The sequence below is a fragment of the Drosophila mojavensis genome, unplaced genomic scaffold (genome assembly GCF_018153725.1).
Source record: "Drosophila mojavensis isolate 15081-1352.22 unplaced genomic scaffold, ASM1815372v1 contig_16, whole genome shotgun sequence".
Classification (NCBI taxonomy): Eukaryota; Metazoa; Arthropoda; class Insecta; order Diptera; family Drosophilidae; genus Drosophila; species Drosophila mojavensis.
Genome location: NW_025318693.1, coordinates 11,524,192 through 11,542,418, shown reverse-complemented (window position 1 = coordinate 11,542,418; position 18,227 = coordinate 11,524,192). Strand labels below are relative to the sequence as shown.

The 18,227-nt window shown below is 36.3% G+C and overlaps 1 protein-coding gene across 12 annotated transcripts in view; it reads left to right on the top strand.

The window, feature by feature from the left end:
- Nucleotides 1-18,227, top strand: part of LOC6572637 (diacylglycerol kinase eta) — a 57,270-nt gene that overhangs the window by 26,271 nt on the left and 12,772 nt on the right. For 11 of the 12 annotated variants that reach the window (XM_044007196.1, XM_015166535.3, XM_032727984.2 and 8 more), the window contains one exon: nucleotides 9,929-10,009. In XM_044007196.1, the coding sequence (XP_043863131.1) occupies nucleotides 9,929-10,009 (81 nt within the window). Of the gene's footprint in view, nucleotides 1-5,706; nucleotides 5,819-9,928; nucleotides 10,010-18,227 lie in introns of those variants that run through there. The other variant, XM_044007198.1, reaches the window with a different exon arrangement.

Genomic DNA, 18,227 nt, shown 5'->3' with positions numbered 1-18,227 from the left:
ATGGGCATAGTGTATATTAATTATCAATATAAAATAAAATGTACTCAGCTTTTACTAGATATTAAAAGCTGAGCTAAAGACAATCTATATAATAGCTAAAGGTATTATTATTAAATAAATATTAAATATTCTTTGCACAGTTTCGGTACAGAAATAAAAGAAAATAAAAAAATCCAACCTCATTTATGAATATGTAATTTTAATCTACCATCTACAGCTTTTTTGATATAAAACATATTGTATTATATTTATTTATATTATAATTATAAAATATATAAGTCGAATTTGATATTCAATTAAAACAGAACTTGCAAATAGCCGTCAAACGTGTTTCTCAAAGTCCGAGTTTTTCCCTCACACTGCGAAAAAATTCTGAGTACGACGTTATTGTAACCGACCTTCAACAATGAAGCGCGATGCACGCAAACCTTTTAATTTTTCGGGTTTTCCCTGCTCGTTATTTGAAGACTTTTTTATTGAGCTCAATGCAGCAATACGTCTTCTGCGTATGTGTTGGTATGTGAGGGCTGTGCTCGCATCGTAAGAGAGTGTGAATGTGTGTGAAAGTGAAGACTGTTTTCAAAGACTTTTTCAGTAATTTGTCTCTTACTGAGCTTCATTGTGCGAGCGTTAATCGAAGACGAAAACGGGAAAAGCATGAGTGCTCAAATGCTCAGAGCGAGCGAGCGAGAACGAGTGTGTATGCTATTTTTCCGCTTATCTCATAGGCAAAGAGTATGAATTCAAACTGCTAACAGTTTTTTGAGAGCTATGGGTCAAAATCATAGCTCTTTCATTAAAATTGATGTATATAAACATATAAATTCCCCCAGACTTCTATTTATATTGCCTTGAACTCTATAAATATTTTCAAAATTATCATTGTTGGAGTGGTGGCGTCATCGATAAGTACAAAGACCGGCTTGAAATTTCCTCGTCTTTATTTGTAGGATGGTAGCTGTGCAGCTGATATAAATTTTATTATATGCAGTAAATATAGGACTATATAGTAGTGAGCGGAGGGGTGTGAGACGCAGTACTCCGCGGTACGCTTAGCACTCCGAACCAGTAGGTGAACTGGTGTTGGGGCTAGCATAGCTTTTAATAGCATGGCATGGTATGCTGCGGGAGGAGCGATTCTTGTTAATAGGATCTGGCATTAACAATAATTTTAATTCTAAATTGAAATTGATTTTTCTTATATTATTCCCTCAGGCTATGCCTTAAGCTCTCTAATAAATTTATTTAGTTAGTCCACATGGTGCGAGGCATACTGATTGAAAGTTATTTAATTTCTATATGGAATAGTAAACATGCTTAAAGCGCAGAGCAAACTTTGAAAACCTGACATACACAGAAAAAATAAGGTAGATATAAAACGATGGATACAGAGTGAGAGAGAGGAGGAGAGTGCCAGAGTGAGTAGGCGGCAGTTTAGGCAAAGAGCTTGTATAGGTATAAAAGACGCGTAATCATTAACAGCTCGTTGATCCAGCTTAGGACCCGAAAGCTCAAATGCTTTTCAAACTGTTTGCCCAGCCCGCACATTTCTACCGCATCACGAATTCACGAGCCTGAGCCTAAAGGTCCTGCTGCCCCGCCCCTTTTGGCCAACAAGGTGTTCGCAGACAGCCTCTGGCCTGGCTAAAGGCGACTGAGACTCGCATTGACGTGTTACGCTAAAGTTTACGTCTCTTACGTCGTTGTGGCCTGTTACGCGGCCTTAAAATTTATGCACGGCTTTATGATAAACATAAATCTCTTAGACGCCTTAAGATGATGCGTGCCGGCTACAGCTTTTGCAGCCATTAGTTGAGGGCCTTAAAGGATTTGTATATAATTTGGTTTATGTAGTTTTGATAAGGCGACTTTTATGAATATTAATTTTGTGGCCAACGTTAACAGAAATCTGATAAACAATTTATGGCCAGCCTAAAAACTTGCCGTTTATTTGTTTGCGTTGCCCGGAATTAAATTCGAGCGAGTCAGCTACTGGAAGGCCGCACACAGCAGACGTAATTATATGTGACCTACATATTGGGATTAGGATCTTGTCAAAGTCAGCTGTAATTTGCTGCTGAATGACTGCGGCCTCAAATATTGACCACACAAATGGTATATTTAATGTAATTAGATTGAGTATAGGTATTGAGGTGTCCTGAATATGTAGAAAGTAATTATTAGATTTGGTAAACCGATTTATATGTATATGCCAGTTGTCAATGAACGCTAAAGTACAACTTGAATTTTATTTAATATTTATTAAAATAATATAAAAAGTGAACTTAAATGGAGAGGTTTAAAATGTTGCCACATCGGAGCCATTCGAGTTTTTTCATTTACAAAAAGTCGAGTACTTTCTTTTATAAATGTCTGCAATCATGCTCTCGACATATCTGTTAAATTTTGCATTAGGCGCGAATCCTTGCCGAACCTGGCCAAAAAACAAACAGAAAGGGAAAGGAAACCCCTAACGTTTGAGCTGAATTTATAATGAATTTATAATCTGAGATGGAAGGCTTTTGGGGCAGCGCAACATTTACCCTTTATGCAAAATTAATGCGTATGTTTCGAGCATTTGGGAGCGCCTGCCAGACACTCCAAAAATATATGAGGACTACTGCCAGGAGGAGGCCGTCTGTGAATCGGACGCAAACACACATGGCCAAGTTTTGCGGGCTGTCAACTGCCATGGCGGCTGCCTGATCGCTCCTCATCGGATTTCCGGCAACGTTTTCTGCCTTTTATCGGGCTGCGCAGTGGCAGTTGAGGGCGGAATGGGCTGGAATGGGGCGAGTGAGGAGCGGAGCCGCAGGCTAGATGGATGTACGGAAGCTAAAACATCATTTTATCAAACGCAAAAAGAGGTCATGTGTATTCTGTGTCGCTGCTCGGGAAATGTTATTTGAAAAATTGTTGTGCTACGAGTAGGGAAACTCGTTTTCACTTCGTTCGCTGCTGCCACAAAATGAGACTCATAAATTATGTTGCATAAATCACGGTGCAGCCGTTTCTATGTGGCATTGTGTGTGTATATGTGTGTGTGTGAATTTGTTTTTTGTATAGAAATATCAGCAAGATTAAGTAATTAAGGCCAGACATTTGGATGGGCGAAAATGTGCTAAATTTATGCAATTAATTGCGCTTAATACCAATAAAAAAAATTGTTATATATATAGCTACATATGGTATATATGTGAGTTCATGAAGAATATTTGATTGAAGTAGCGAATAAATAGAAAAAGCAAAAACAAAAATGAATATATTAAGAAAGATCAGGCGTCAATCTGTAAGATGTTATATAGACATAATTTAACTTGGATGTGACATTGAAATAGAAGAGCTTGACTAAGTTTCTTGAATGAAAAATTATACCAGAGGGAAACTGATAGAAAAACCTAATTTGTGAGCCAAATAAACTTGATCAAATATATTATTCGAGCTCTTTTAAAACAGGTTTTGGAAATGCCCGAAACTTTATTTTGTTCTCAATTTTATTTCATTGCAACCAAACAAAAAAGTTATTTAGCTTCGCAAAGCTGTTCAACGAATTTAGTGTATTAGATTAGATCAAGGTTTTTAGTGAGTGAAAAAGACACTTTGAGTGCTTACAAAATTTTAAATGAAAAATTTCAAATGCTGTTCAAATGGCGTCAAAATGAAAACTTCAAAGCGGCTCCCCAGGAGCTGGCAAGCGGCTGGGGGCGGGAGGCGTGGGCCACAGCAAGGCCACTTCCATTTCACAGAACAAAGCACTGAAAGCCAAAAATCATCGGCCGCACTTTGTCCAATCAAAGTTGGCTTAAAAGCGTTTGTTACGTCCCAGAGCTGTTACTGCTATTGTTGTTGTTGTTGCTGCTGTTGTTGAGCCCGAGGGCTGAAAACATGCGAGTAGGCGAGCCGAGAGCATATTTCTTTGTTAGCTGCCACTACTTAAGTGTTATTTATGGATTTTTATTCGCTGACTAATACACACACGCAACACACACACACACACACACATGCAGTTCCGTGCAAAGGGTAAAGTTGAATGTACGCCAGCTTGATGCAAAAGGTCCTTTAGACAAGAGCACACACACACTCGACCCGCATAATACCCAAAGCAACGGCAATGGCAAATGTAGCTAAAAATCTGAAGCTCAGGTCTGTCTATATATCACTTTTCGGCACCGTCGCAAAATTACTTATACAATGCTAATATATAACCCAGAGATATTGAAATTTAAAATGGACAGCAGCCTCTGGCTTGTTATCGCTGCTGTGTGGCTCACAAGGCGTATATTTAATAATGAATTTGTCTCTGGCGCGACACACTTGCATTACATTGTGGCACCGCGGTCGACAGCAATTTATCACAATTATTGTCAGCGCATCGGCCTGAATGTCCCCATCGACAGATGTGGCCCCAAAACTGGCTCCAGCCGGAGCAGCGCTCACGACAGGACACAGACGGCTCCTGCTTCCCCACTGCGAATTGCTAATTGACGCTGGCTTTTCTTTTTGTCATTTATGTCGTTTATATTTGTTATTATTTATTTATTTTTATTTTTATTTATTTATTTATTTTATTTTTTTTTTTTTGCAATCACATGAGCTATCACCGTATTGATTGACATATTAATAATTTATTTACAAATCTCATTCAATTATCTATTTACTTTAATGCCAAAAGTTTTTCTGACAACCGTATTTATGTTATAAATATTTATGGCTTCATATATTTATTATTTATGTAGGTATTTGTTGAAGGAACGAAAATATGCTGAGCTTTTAAATTAATCAAATATAAATACAAGTGTAAACACATTCATTATAGGCATTCAGTTGTTCAGTTATTTGAGCCCTCATTATGTTTGTTCCATATCACGAAACCACCAGAAATTTCCACTTAAATTTAAATGTCATTCAGTTCTATATTTGTATGCGTTCTTCATTACTTGTGACCACAATTGTGCTCTTTGTTTCACGCTTCTCCTTTCAAAGGGCCCAAATTGGCATTAAATGCTTCTCTAGGCGCCCTTCGGTTTGATAAATTGTGCTTAATATAGAATTTATAATTTGAAATTGTTTCAAAAGGTGCACAGTCACTGGAGTTTTGTATGCGTATTTAAATTGGGCAGGTGTGAGCACAGGGTGTTCGTGGCGAACAGGGTGCGGCAAGCAATATATATATGTACATAAATATTATGGCACATTAATAACTTGCTTGAGGGCCGCATTTAAGTGCTGGCCATTAGAATGCAATGCCATTAAAATGCCAACAATTTGGAGCCACGCGATTCTCGACACGCCAAATGAAATGTGACACGCCCAACGAGAGCCGCCTCTCTCAACTGGAATCAGTGGCTGTCTGACTGCTGCTGCTGCTGCTGCAAATTAAACCCGAAAACTCAACGAATCCTTGTGGTGTGCTGCCTCCACTTGCTGGCATTTGAAATTGTTCCCCTTGGTAAGCGGCTTAAAGACGCAAACATGCAACTTTTGTGGCACTGCTCAAGCAACATGATGCGCTGCTAGTTTTCGACAAAGTTTCTGCTGCTGCCAGCGAACAAAAGAAAAGAAAATGAGAAAATGGCAAAGGTCATTACAGAGAATGTTTTTAAATGTTGCATTATTTTTATTTATTTTCTTCTCGTATTCTTTATGCGAGCTTTGACATACATTTCAAATAAATTTTCAAATAAAACTATAAACTATAAACTAAATTTTTTATAAAGTTTTAGAGCAAAAACTTTCTATTTGAGTGCTCTTTGGCGGCCAAGTCGAAGTTGGAGCAGTAAACAAATGTGTTTACTTCGACTCGTATTTAGATAGAAGGGTAAGAATTTATAGTGAATTATTATCGAGACATCTGACCCTCGATTTGACTTGTGAATATTTTGGCACCGCAATTAAATTGAATGCGCCTTGGCTTAAGCTGAAGAGAAAGTACTTAAGAGGCAGCTCGACTTCTCGTATTGTACGTCGTTTTGAATATATTATGCTCAATTAGTTTGCTCGCACCGCGCAGCTGGCGGGTCAGCACTTTCTGTCTGCTGCCTATACTCGGCCAGCCTTTCCTTATTTCTTGGCCACCTTTCCACGCGTAATTCCCGCTGAAATGTGTGCGCCATTAAATGATTTCGCAAAAAAAAAAAAAAAAAAAAAAAAAAAAGCCGAAGAAGAGAAAAAATTAAGACGAAAAAAGTCTGCCCGAAAAGTAATGCAAAGAAATTGATATGAATGAGCAAAAGTTTTCTGCAAGCTGTGGCAAAGTCGAAGTCGGCAAAAAGGGACGAAAATAAGTGGAAAATGTTGCTTCATCTTCTTCGTTTGCTTATTATTCTTCTTCTTCTTATAAATCTACATCTGGGCTGGCGAACTGGACGTCGAAAAGTGCGCAAATTAATGATTATGCCACACTGTTTAGCCCCCGTCTGAGGTGTGTATGTGTGTGTGTGTGTGTGTGTGTCTGTGTGTGAGGAAATCTCGGCATAATGCAATCAAAGTTTTTCACCTCTAGGGCTTATTGCCTTGCCCAAAAAAGAAAAAGAAAAAAGTAATGTACCAATTTGCTTAATGTGTTTGTGATTGACCTGCGAGAAAATCCCAAACAATTTCGAAGAAATTTCTAACACCGAGTTCATGTTCCATTCCCAAAGGTCAAAAGGGATCCGCCAATCGAAGCGCAGCACAAAAAATAACTGAAATGAGCAAGGTTTAACTAGTTAATACCCTGGGGAGTATTAAAACGCGCATCACTAGAATCTTGTTCAATAATGTTTTACAATGACCTTTTTCTTAGGTAAAGCTCTTTTTTAGGTAAAGCTCTTTAAGAATCGAAAAATTATAATAAGTAAATAAAGCCAGGGTCCAAGCCTCGAAAACATGCTTGACAAAATCTGAAGCATAGTTAGGATACCCTTTATAATATTTCTCAGACTACAGGGTATGTAAGTAATGCGTGAATATATTTATGTCTATATTTATTAGACTCAATAGATTACAGTTAACATGCTACAAATCAATTAACATAATCTCTTTATTTGCGAAAATACATTAATAAATTATATTTATATCCCGTTCAAAAAACCATTAGATAAATGATAAATGTAAAGAATTACAGTAATATAATATATAATTAAAAAAAAAAAAAGTAGTATAATAATAAATATTAGAATATCGTCAATTTTTAATATGCCGTCGCTCGCTATTTCCTGGGTATAAAAAGGCGGTTTCTTTTATTTGAATTGGCATTTCATGCCTGCATCTGGGACGCTTAAACAGTTCGTTTACTTTTTAATTATGCGTATTTATTTATTGATTTCTTTTGCATTTTACGCTTGAGCCACAGTTGCCACACACACACACACACACACACATACAACTACAACAAAGGCAAACAAACACAACGAGGCATATTTGCTGTTGGTCTCATAATGATGCCAGCGACCCCGAACTCCAATAGAGCCTGGCAAAGATTTATGTAAATCGTTCGAGTGGAAAATGTCTGAGCTCAAGGCAACGAGCAATGAGCAGCGAGCAGCGAGTAGCGCGAGTCGAGCGACTCGAGCGAACGGCTATCAAAAGTTTGTTGAGCACAAAACGCTTCCAGAAATTCAAGCTGCAATTCGATGTCAATGACAAGAGCAAGTGGAAGAGGCAGAGGAAGAGGAGAAAACGCTCTCCACTTGGCGCAGTGCATGTGAAAAGCTCTTGAAATCCTTGCTGATTTTTAACGATTTTTCCGTCATCAGGCGAAGAAGCGTTTAACGATTCACTCAGCCAACTCCTTGCTGACTGCTTGACTGACACTGACAGTTTGCTGCTTCGCACTTTTTCCTGCAATTTTCCAAATTGCTGTCCATTACACACACGCACACACACACGCACGTACACATATACACAGGCACGCACATACGTACTCGTATAATTATTATAAAGCTCACTCTGTTGGATTAAGCTGCTTCTGCTGTTGCCGCTGCCGCTGCCGCTGCTCCTTCTGCGTCTGCTTCTGCTTTTTGGCCCCGGGGGAATCAAGACATCCACGGTTTGAGCGATTGCTGAGTTTTCAATCAATTATGTTCATTAGGATATCCGTTTACATTGCCATTTATTGATGCAGCACACTTAATGCCCAGCTTATAGCTGAAACAAAGAAAGCAATACTGATCCCAAGTGTGGGAGTTGTTTGCAATTATATTGTATATTAATAATTCGTGCACATATTTATTTACTCGCTTTAAAAGTCTGTCCAGCCAGATTAATAATCAGCAGCAGCATAAACTTAATTTGTAATTATATGTTTACACAATTTCCTGTTGTTGACAGTTTGATTAAAAAATAAATGGGGTAGGAGCTCGACAAAAAGCTGATTAACTAAAGCCGTGTGAGCAAAGGAAATAAGAAAGGCAATTTGAGTTCTACTCAGCGGCAGAATCGACTTGGGAAAAAGAATGCTCTAAAAGTGTTTCGAATTTACCTTACTCACTCACTACGACGAACTGCAGTGAGGAATATTCACACAGCTCAGAATAGGGTGCCCCTTGAAGATATGGAAATATGTAAACACTGAAAGCCTTAAAGTCACAAATTCTTGTGAAATTTCCGTGAACTGTCCATTAAAAATACCAATAGAAATAAATTATGTAAAGCCTGCGAGCTGTTATCAAAAAGTATAAACCAAAAGAGGACAAATATGGGGCAGAATTGAATAAAACAAATAAGAGTGCTCTAGTCGAGACTGCTCGACTAGGGGCTTCCCCTGAACCAAGCAAAGGACACGAATAAATATGTCGAATTTCAAGTCTCTAGCTTGGATAGCTTACGAGGAACGTCGTTCATATGGACAGACGGATGGACAGAACTAAATAAACTGGTTGCCCTTCTCAAGCACATATATAGACTTCTGCATGCATAGTTTTTAAAAATTATTATACCCTCTTATTAAATTTTCAATGGATATAATAAAGAGACTAGGTATATAACCAAAAGTATGCACACATAAGAGGTCTAGGCACGCATGGCGTATGCGCAATATTCAATTCAACCAGCCGCAAAAAGTTGAGAAAGCAAATAAAAGTGAACAATACAATGGAAAACTATAATTTGGACAACAAGTTAAAAAGCAAACAAGTCTCAAGTATTAATCAAAATGGAATAAATTGAAGGAAAGAAGAAGAAGAAGATTGGGTGCTAAGGCATAAGTTTGCATGCTTCAAAGTTCTTGTTGAAAAGGTGTGGAAAACTTTTGAAGAAAACCAATTTCCAATGGAAGAACTGTTTTGTGTATGTAATCCTTGACATAAGTTGTTCGATTCAGTTTTCCATTGTCACACTTCCTCTATTATATGGCACATAAAAAAAAAAGAGTTGCTTTTGTTGTCACGTAAATGCGCGCGTATGATTGTGTGTGTGTATGTGTGAAACATTTCAATTTCCGTAAGGACTGCCAAGTATGCGTATCCTTCATATACATACATATACATACATATATTTATATGTATTTATACAACAAGGCCAGCACGAAAGAGAAAAATAACAAACAATTTGCCGCTGGGTTCTCTTTTGTGTATTTCATTAAGCAACAAAGCAAGGTCCAGAAAGCAAAAGAAAGCCAAAGACCAGCACAGACAACAGAAGCTGAAAAAATAACAACAATCTTGAAAGCAAAATGGAGAAAGAGTCGACTTGGGCACGTTGCCAAGCAACATTTATGCATCCATTTCCACAGCAGATTTCATGCCTCAACAAAACGCATGCCAAATGTTAAGGCCTGAGGAATATTTAAGATTTTATTTACATTTCATTATATTAGTAACATATTCATACTCTTAATAATTCCAATTCATTTACGACTAAATGTCATTTAATTAATTTAAGCTCGTATATTATAATTAATTTAATCAAAATACATTTTAACAAATCTTTGCCTTTGTCTTATTTGCAGTGCGATGTATTCGATGAGATTGATCTATCGGAACTGTGTTATTTCGAGTGCAGCATCAAGAACGTAAATCACAGCTTCCAGGTAAGTTTCACATCTGATCTGTTTATATAAAGTCGAATCGAATATCCTATATATCTTTTTACCTTCTGTTGCGAAAATTAAGCCCAGAGCAAGGGAATGAGAGCATAGCATATTTGCCCATCAATATTGACATGGCTTTAGTTTATCTAGCTAAAATATGTATATAATCAAGGAATATTGTCCCATCAATATTGACATTGCTTCTTGGTTATCCATAAGAAAAATTCGTATATAAATTAAACGTCATTTTTACTGTTATATTAGCAACTTTTATAAACGGCAATGTAAGCCGATGTGTTCAGGCTATAAATATAAGATCTCATGTTCTCTCCCATCTCCCATTTCAACTAGCTAACTGCGCCCGTTCTAATACAAGAAAATCGTTAGCTGCCACAATTTTTCTATTTTATTCATTTCCAAAATTGATGGCAGCTATAAATTGCTTTATTCTCGCACTTATTACGAATTCCTGGCTGTGTAGCTAAACAACACCTGCCTTTGTTATTCACCTTCCCAGCTCAAGTTATCGTCTCAGTTGTAAAAATTTAATTTGCTAACTTTTGACACTGGCGTCACATATATATTTTATTAGCAGCTTCTGGCCGCAATTAAATCTTCGACTTGCTTTTATGAGGCCAACAGTTGTACATATTGCTCGAATTGAATGATTCAAGGGCCAGTTGCGAGACTCTCACCATATACTCAACGTGTGCTCAACTTGTGCTCGTTACCACGAAGTGTACAGAGATGAAAGGCAGCAGTAAATAAAGCTGTACACCTCAGAGGCAGTCTATAGACTGTCTCGTCAAACAAGGCATAACGGAGCTCATTTCCTGTTTGTCATTGTCTGGCCTCACGCAAATATTGTTGGCTGTTTTTCTCTGTCTTTTTCTTTGCTGAGATGGAAGAGCATCCCCTAACGCCATCTTATCCCTTTATACACCCAATTACAGACGGAGCAGCTGCGAAAAGGACCCTTAGTCCTACACTGATACCAGTACGAAACCAAATGCAAATACCATCGATATTAGTTGTCAGAAACAAAGCAAAATGTTTGCATTTGACGCGCTCTGCATGCCAAATTAGCATAAGCAGCCCAGGGCCCCATAGACAGCTACTTATTTCTGCTGAAGCATACATATAAGCCAGCCAGACAGATCTAACCTCTATAAAACCTATGCTCAAGCCAGCATATCGAGCCGAAATATTTAAATTTATATTACTTTATACACGAATGCGCAGCATTTGATGCGCAAAATTAGCGCATTTATTTGCTGGGCTCTCGCCAAATGCCACTCACGTTTGCCTGCAGAATTCTGATACCCTGTAAAATTGAAAATCATATTGTGAAGAGGCTGACAACGTCTACAGTAATCAATATATAAATGAGATTTGAATAAATATCTGCTATATAAATAACTTTAAAATTTGAAAAAAAAAAAAATATTTAATTCGTAATATAAATAGCTGCATTAATATATAATTATTAGAATATTATAATAAATAATTTAACAAGAAAATAGTTGAATTCTAAGTTTTCTCTTGTTGAAACTGTCTGCCTACAGGGTGTTTGCTAGTCTGGCTTACTCAATTAAATTATGTTTCACTTGTTGTCGTTTCTGTACCATAATAAAAATATGTATAAGCACATACTAATATATATTTTGAAAATTAATCATATATTTTCTAACCTGGGCTCAGGATATATTACCGGAAGTCTTTGCGCCAACAAACGGCATTTGCCGCAATTTATTATTCTCTTTTATCGGTTATATGGCAAAGTAGCTGATGCTCCTGCTCCGTAGGTGTGAGAGCTATTAGGAACGGGTTGAGGACTCAAAAGAGTTCCAGCATGTGGCCAGAAATGAAAAGTTAAGTGCTTACGCATGGATAATTCGAACATTTTCCTAGGAGCAAAATAAATATCTGTCTTTAAAATATATACACGAAAAGTCCAATAACAAAATATATATAAATATAGTAAAAAGGAATCAAATGTGTCGAACAATGTTATATATTTTCATTATCACATAAATGCATTTTACATTTATTATAAAAAAATAACATATTCGAATATGAATACATCTGCATCCAGCTTTATTTATTGATGGCTTTTTTAAATATGTATATCAAAATGCCATTTACACATATCACATTTTGTGCAATAAATACCAATATAATCCATGCAACATGTCAGCTATTATCAATGAATACAACTGATTTTTGGAAAAAACAGAAATGAATGTTCAATTAAAATGATTTTGATGTCAGCTACCTGTCGACATGGGTGCATAAAAACTATTAAAATGAAAGAAAATTATCGACATTTGCAGCACTTTTAATGTCTGCTGCACGTATTAAATGGAATATACGAATAAAAACATGAGTATTTTTTCAGGCTTTTTGTGCGCGCCATTTATTGAAACTGTATTTTAAAATAACAAATTCCTACATAATAATGTGTCTGAGGCTATTCTTAATAAAATATTTCTTAAATAACGCGTTCTCAATGGAACTATTTTTCATGCAATTAAAATTTTAAATTTTAAAAATTTAAAACTACTTAAATAGATCATTGGAATACAAAATGTTCAAAGTGCTGTAAACTGAGGCTACAAATTTATAAGAGATAAGCAGGCACGTGCTTACTGCATCCAGCTTCAAACGTCCAACTTATATATGTGTTGTTGTTGTTGTCGTTGTCGTTGTTGCTGTCGTTGTTGTGCTAAGTGCTCTGTTAACAAGTTCTTTGCGGTCTCCGATTGCCAGCCGTTCAAATGGGAGACTCCGCACAATGCCACCTAAGACCCAGCTGAAGGTTGTGTTTGCTGAATGAATGTTGTATCATCTATTTGTCTGCAGTCGTGTGTGACTGCATGTGTGATTGCACGTGGGACTGCAGGTGCTTATTGTGCGAGTGTATGTTTACAATTTCTTCCTTTATTCTCAGCTTAAGGAAAATATGCTGTATAAAGAGTGTGAGCATATAAACAAAATAGTTTTGCTATGGTATATCTGATGCTTGCCACCAGCTGTGAATGCTCTCAAATAGAGCTAGACATGTCTGATATGTTCATGCTTCAAAGGTACGGCTATTGCATGTATTTCTAACTTTTATCCCATTTACTAGCAGTTCTCATTCAAAAATTCTTTAAGAATTATAAAAGCCCGAAAATTATTGTTTTGAAAATTTCATTTAGAGTCGAATATTTAAATAATACAAATATATATAGAAACTTTTATCAAATGAATATTTATTTATTTATTATATGGAGAGCTTTAGAAGTTTTTCATTTAAAAAATTTTTGATTCTACATATACACATATACATATAAATTAATCTAATTTTTTTCTTGTTATTTATTAAGTAATAATTTTTTTATTTTTATATATTATATTATATTTTTCGTATATTTTTTGTGTGTTATTTATTTTTATTTTATTTGCTATAAGTTTGACAAAGTTATAATTTATGCATAATGATATTTTTCTATAGGCATATGTATACTATATGATCTATATTAAATAAACTGATTTGATTTTTAAAAACTATTCAAAAAAGTTTTGTATTATGTATGTACATATATATATATACAATAAAGACACCAAACATCTGCACTGCCTTAGCTTATCTAAAATTCTGATGCTTAAAACATGTGAAATATCACAAAAGTTCAACAAAATAATCTGTGCTTAGCTTGGCATGTCAACAACTGTCAACTAAAAAATTTGGAATTTATCATAAGAAATTCATAACAAAATAAATCCAATCAGTATAATTGGATTCTAACCAACGGCTGTCTGCGAAATTTGACATGCAACAACTATTCGAAGCCAAGCCAGAACCAAAGCAAAAGCGAAAGCCAATTTAAAAATCACTCTCAAAGTTCTGACAAATATTTCTCTTACTCAAGTGATCCGTAATTAACAAAAGCCCAATTTTGACAGAGCTCCGGCCAAACTTTGAAACGTGAGGGCTCTCTTGTTGTCACTGTTGTTGTTGTTGTTGCTGTTGTTGATTTGAACTTTTTGGCAGGCATGTTGTTGCTGCTGACGCTCAATTAGAAGTTTAACAAATATTGCGCATTACGTATACGCCATGTTGTGCGGCGGCGCAATTAACAGACGCCGCTCTTATTTTATTGTTACACAGCCAGCAGCTGCCACCGCCCTGCATAATTGATGTAGGCGCCCTGGGCTCAGACATTCGCAACACTCACACACGCTGCCATTTCAAATGCAAAGGCAATCAATCAGCTTGATTGACTCCGGCAATTTCGCATACTTCAGTGCCTCGCACACACATATATGTATGTATGCATTTGTACTTGAAAAGCGAACGCTAAGTGCTGGTTGTAAATTATATTTTAATCAAGTGCCTCAGCTGTGGCTTCTTGCAGCTGATTGACAACCAAATTCAAATAGTTCAGCTCGCAAATACTTGGGAATCCAATTCAACATAATTAAAGTCATCAAATATTGCTGGCTGCATATTAGCTGGATTACATTATGGCATAATGTAGTTGACAGGCCATAATTATAATGCCCTTCAAATAATTTCATTGAACAAAGCAAACAATCAGGGAGCCAAGCGAAAGTCAATTTCCAGCCGCAGAGCACATTTTTGGGTCCATTCGCCTTCTCTAGATGAATGTGGAAAAGTGAAAAACTTGTGCACAATAAGAGATTTGTTAGCTTGATAAAAGAAGATTTGTTGGCTCGAACAGCAGAGTGAGCGGGGCTGCCAAAAAAGGTTTAGAAATTTGATTCATGAATGGAAAGGCTCAGACTTTGTAAAAGCTTTTATTCTAATGAATAATTTCACTCAACCCAAAATAAAAACGAATTTTTAATAAATTAATGTGATGAAAACAAAGTTATTCCAAAACAAAGTTTATTCAGTTTATATAAACGTCAATTTGCATATGTTGGACTTCTGAATAATAGATATACTCATGTGTATGAGTTACTGTTATTATATTATTACCAGCAGCATATTACAAAAGTGTTTCATGAATGCCAGGGTTAAAGTTTATAAAAGCTTTTACTCTAATGAAAATCATCACAAATTTTTCATGAAAGTAATTTAAAAAAAAAAAAAAAAAAAAAAAAAAAAAAAAAAAAAAAAAAAAATGTTAGACTCAAACAAATTTAATAAAGTTTGCTGACTACAAATCAATTAATTTGATTACTTCTTCTATTCTATATTCGAAAAATAATCAAATAATATTCTTGAATATTTCAATTTTATATTTGTTGCATGCCAACTTTATTCATTTCATTTATTTCGCAGACGCTTTCTGAAATCTCTTCCACTCACACTGAAATTTATGATTTTCAATTTATTGTGCCATAAATTTCAATTTCAATGTGCTCAATCTCATGCATCTATATATTGCCCCCATGTTCACGTGCTGATTTCCATGAAATTTGTTGAGAACAAAGCGCTGGAATTATTAGTTCCTTAAACGCTTGGCTAGGGGCAAACCCGCGGCGCCGTCCCGCGGTGCCGACAGCAGCTGGCGTATATGAAATTTGAAACAATCATAACAAGAGAGCGAAGGAGAGAGAGACAGACGTGGGCACGCCTTCTTTATGAGTTTAGCACGGTGCCAGGTAACACACACATACCCTCGTGTCCTTGAACTTTGAAATTTAGCTGAAATTCATAAAAGGAAACTGTATATAAAATGTTGTCATGCGCTTGAAAACGCTGTGCATACTGCGGCACAAGGACTTACAGGACTGTTTTTTCTCTCATTCATTCTTGATACTCGGTCTGGGCTTTGATATTTAGCGCAAGTTGAGCTTTTCAAATTCTTGCTCTGCTTTAAAATCTTAAACTGGCAAATGCAAATCGAGCTTTCAGCTAAAAACCTGTAAATATTTATGCCTGTAGCTCATACGCCACGTGTTACGTTTTGACAGCCTCTTTCGTTGCGTCATAAAAAGTTTTATACATCAGCTGTATATGACTGTAACTGTGAGTGTGTCTGTCTGTATGTGTGTGTGTGTTTTGGCGAAATAGCCGACGGCCATTAAAATTTCAAAAGTAATTTCGACATTGCGCTGGGCGGCTCAGCGCGATAATGAAAAAAAAATATATATAACGATATATATGTATATATATGTGTGTACATGCAAGAAACGTGTGCGTGCACTTGGGGATACAGCGGACAGATACAGAGAGAGATGTATTCATCAATGTTCAGATGTGGGCTAAAGTATTCCAATATCATTTCGTTTGGCCTGCCCATCCAGAGCCCACCACCGCCGCTTCTCAAGCGCTGTTCGGGGACAACTCGGCGTATGCGTAATGTGGCTGTTGCTTCTGCTGCTGCTGTAGCTGCTGCTGCTGCTGCTGCTGCTACTTCTTCAGCTGAGAGTGCTCCAACTCATGAATATTTTGGGGCAAAATGATGCGTGGCAGCCGGGACCAATGCCCATGTACTCCCCGTCTTCGGCGTAATGAATTCTGACAGCAGCTCCAGCTCAGGCATGTTTTTGTTTGTTTTTTTTTGATTGGAGTGCACAGCGAGTGGAGCGCACCAGGGCTTGTGTCTGTAGCCGGAAGCTAAATACAGTTATACTAACATTTACTGCCACAGATGGGATAAGCACACACACACACATACATATATACACATAAACTCGATTGTAATGCCAAGGCGTCTAAGCTGAGTGGTGGTCCCAAAAAGCAAAGCGGATTTTGCCCGAAATTGAAATACTTTAAAATCACAAATTAGTTGCAATTCAGCTGTGAACAAGAACAATATTTATATATACGCATTAGAACTGTTGATTTATCGTGCACAGATATACTTAATTTCCAATTTGCTTACCTAAATACTTTGTTCGACTGGTCCTCCCTGAGGCAAGCTCTCATAAATATTCCAGTGGAAACTCATTAAAAACAAACATTTCCCGCAACTTTTGTATATAAATTATTGCCTTGTCTTTGTAAATCATAAACTCGAGTTCATTGTTCTCATTTTAAGAATCTTTATAAAAATACAACTGGGAAGTTTTATTTGTCATGTTGACCTAATTCTACATTAATTTCAATAGTTTTGTAATTTTTTCTTTATTATTATTATTTTTTTATTCAGACTCTTTTATGCTATATATTATTCCCTTTTGCTCTTGCCCATAAAATTGATGTCAATGTCATTTTCAAGTGCCTTCACTGCATTACAGTGACCGCAAGCATTTTACGCCTCCTGTAAAATATCAATTTGCTTATAGAAGCCACTCTGCCAGCCATCTCTGTGGCACTTTGTGGTCTGCCTAAACTAATTATGTCTTGTTAATGTACATTCTAAAAGTTTTGAATTTTTATTGCTTCCCATTCCATTAACGCTTCAAAATAAATACATACATTTATAGAAATGGTATATGAATAATAAACTTCTATTACGCTTTGTTCTTGCGGTCTATTTACAATTTTAATTTTAGGAAATAATGATGTTTGCTGAACAACCATTTGTCATTCAGATTTGTTGGTATAACTTTTCTGGTAGCTTTACTCTCAGCATGTTAACTTTAGCTTAGATTTAGCCAAGTGTTAAGCAAACAACCCAACAGTAAATTTGTCTGTGCCAACAGTTGCTAACACCATATTTGATTTAAATAAATAATTCATTTATTCATTAATGCTATCTAAAGCGAAATTTTCCGAAGAAATTAAAAAGAAAAATTAAAGTAGATATTACAGCTTTTCAAATAGTTTCTGGCCATACATTCTACTACCTGACAGCAGTAGTTGTACACTCACCCGATTTGCGCTTACAAGAAATTAAAAAAAAAAAAACTATAATTTTTGAGTATTTTAATATAATTATGACCACATGAGAAGTGATTTATATAAAATGCACTGCCAAAACGTAATATGAAAATTAAATAAATCAACATCTTGAAATGCTGCTTTATCATATCACATTAAAATTGTGATGTAAGCTTATCTCTGAAGTAAATCTTACCCATTTCTCTTATCGATCTGTTTGCGAAATCAACCGGGAAGTCATATTCTGGCTCTGATAACGAGCTTTCGGTTCATAAGCTATTCGTGTGACGCTCTTTTACCGAACTCACTTTAAGACGAGATACGATTAATGTTCGCAAAATGAGACTGAGTAAGTGAGCATGTGAACGATGCATACCAACACATACAAAAGACTGTAAAAACCAGAGCGGAAAAAATGTTTCTGGTCAATCGCAA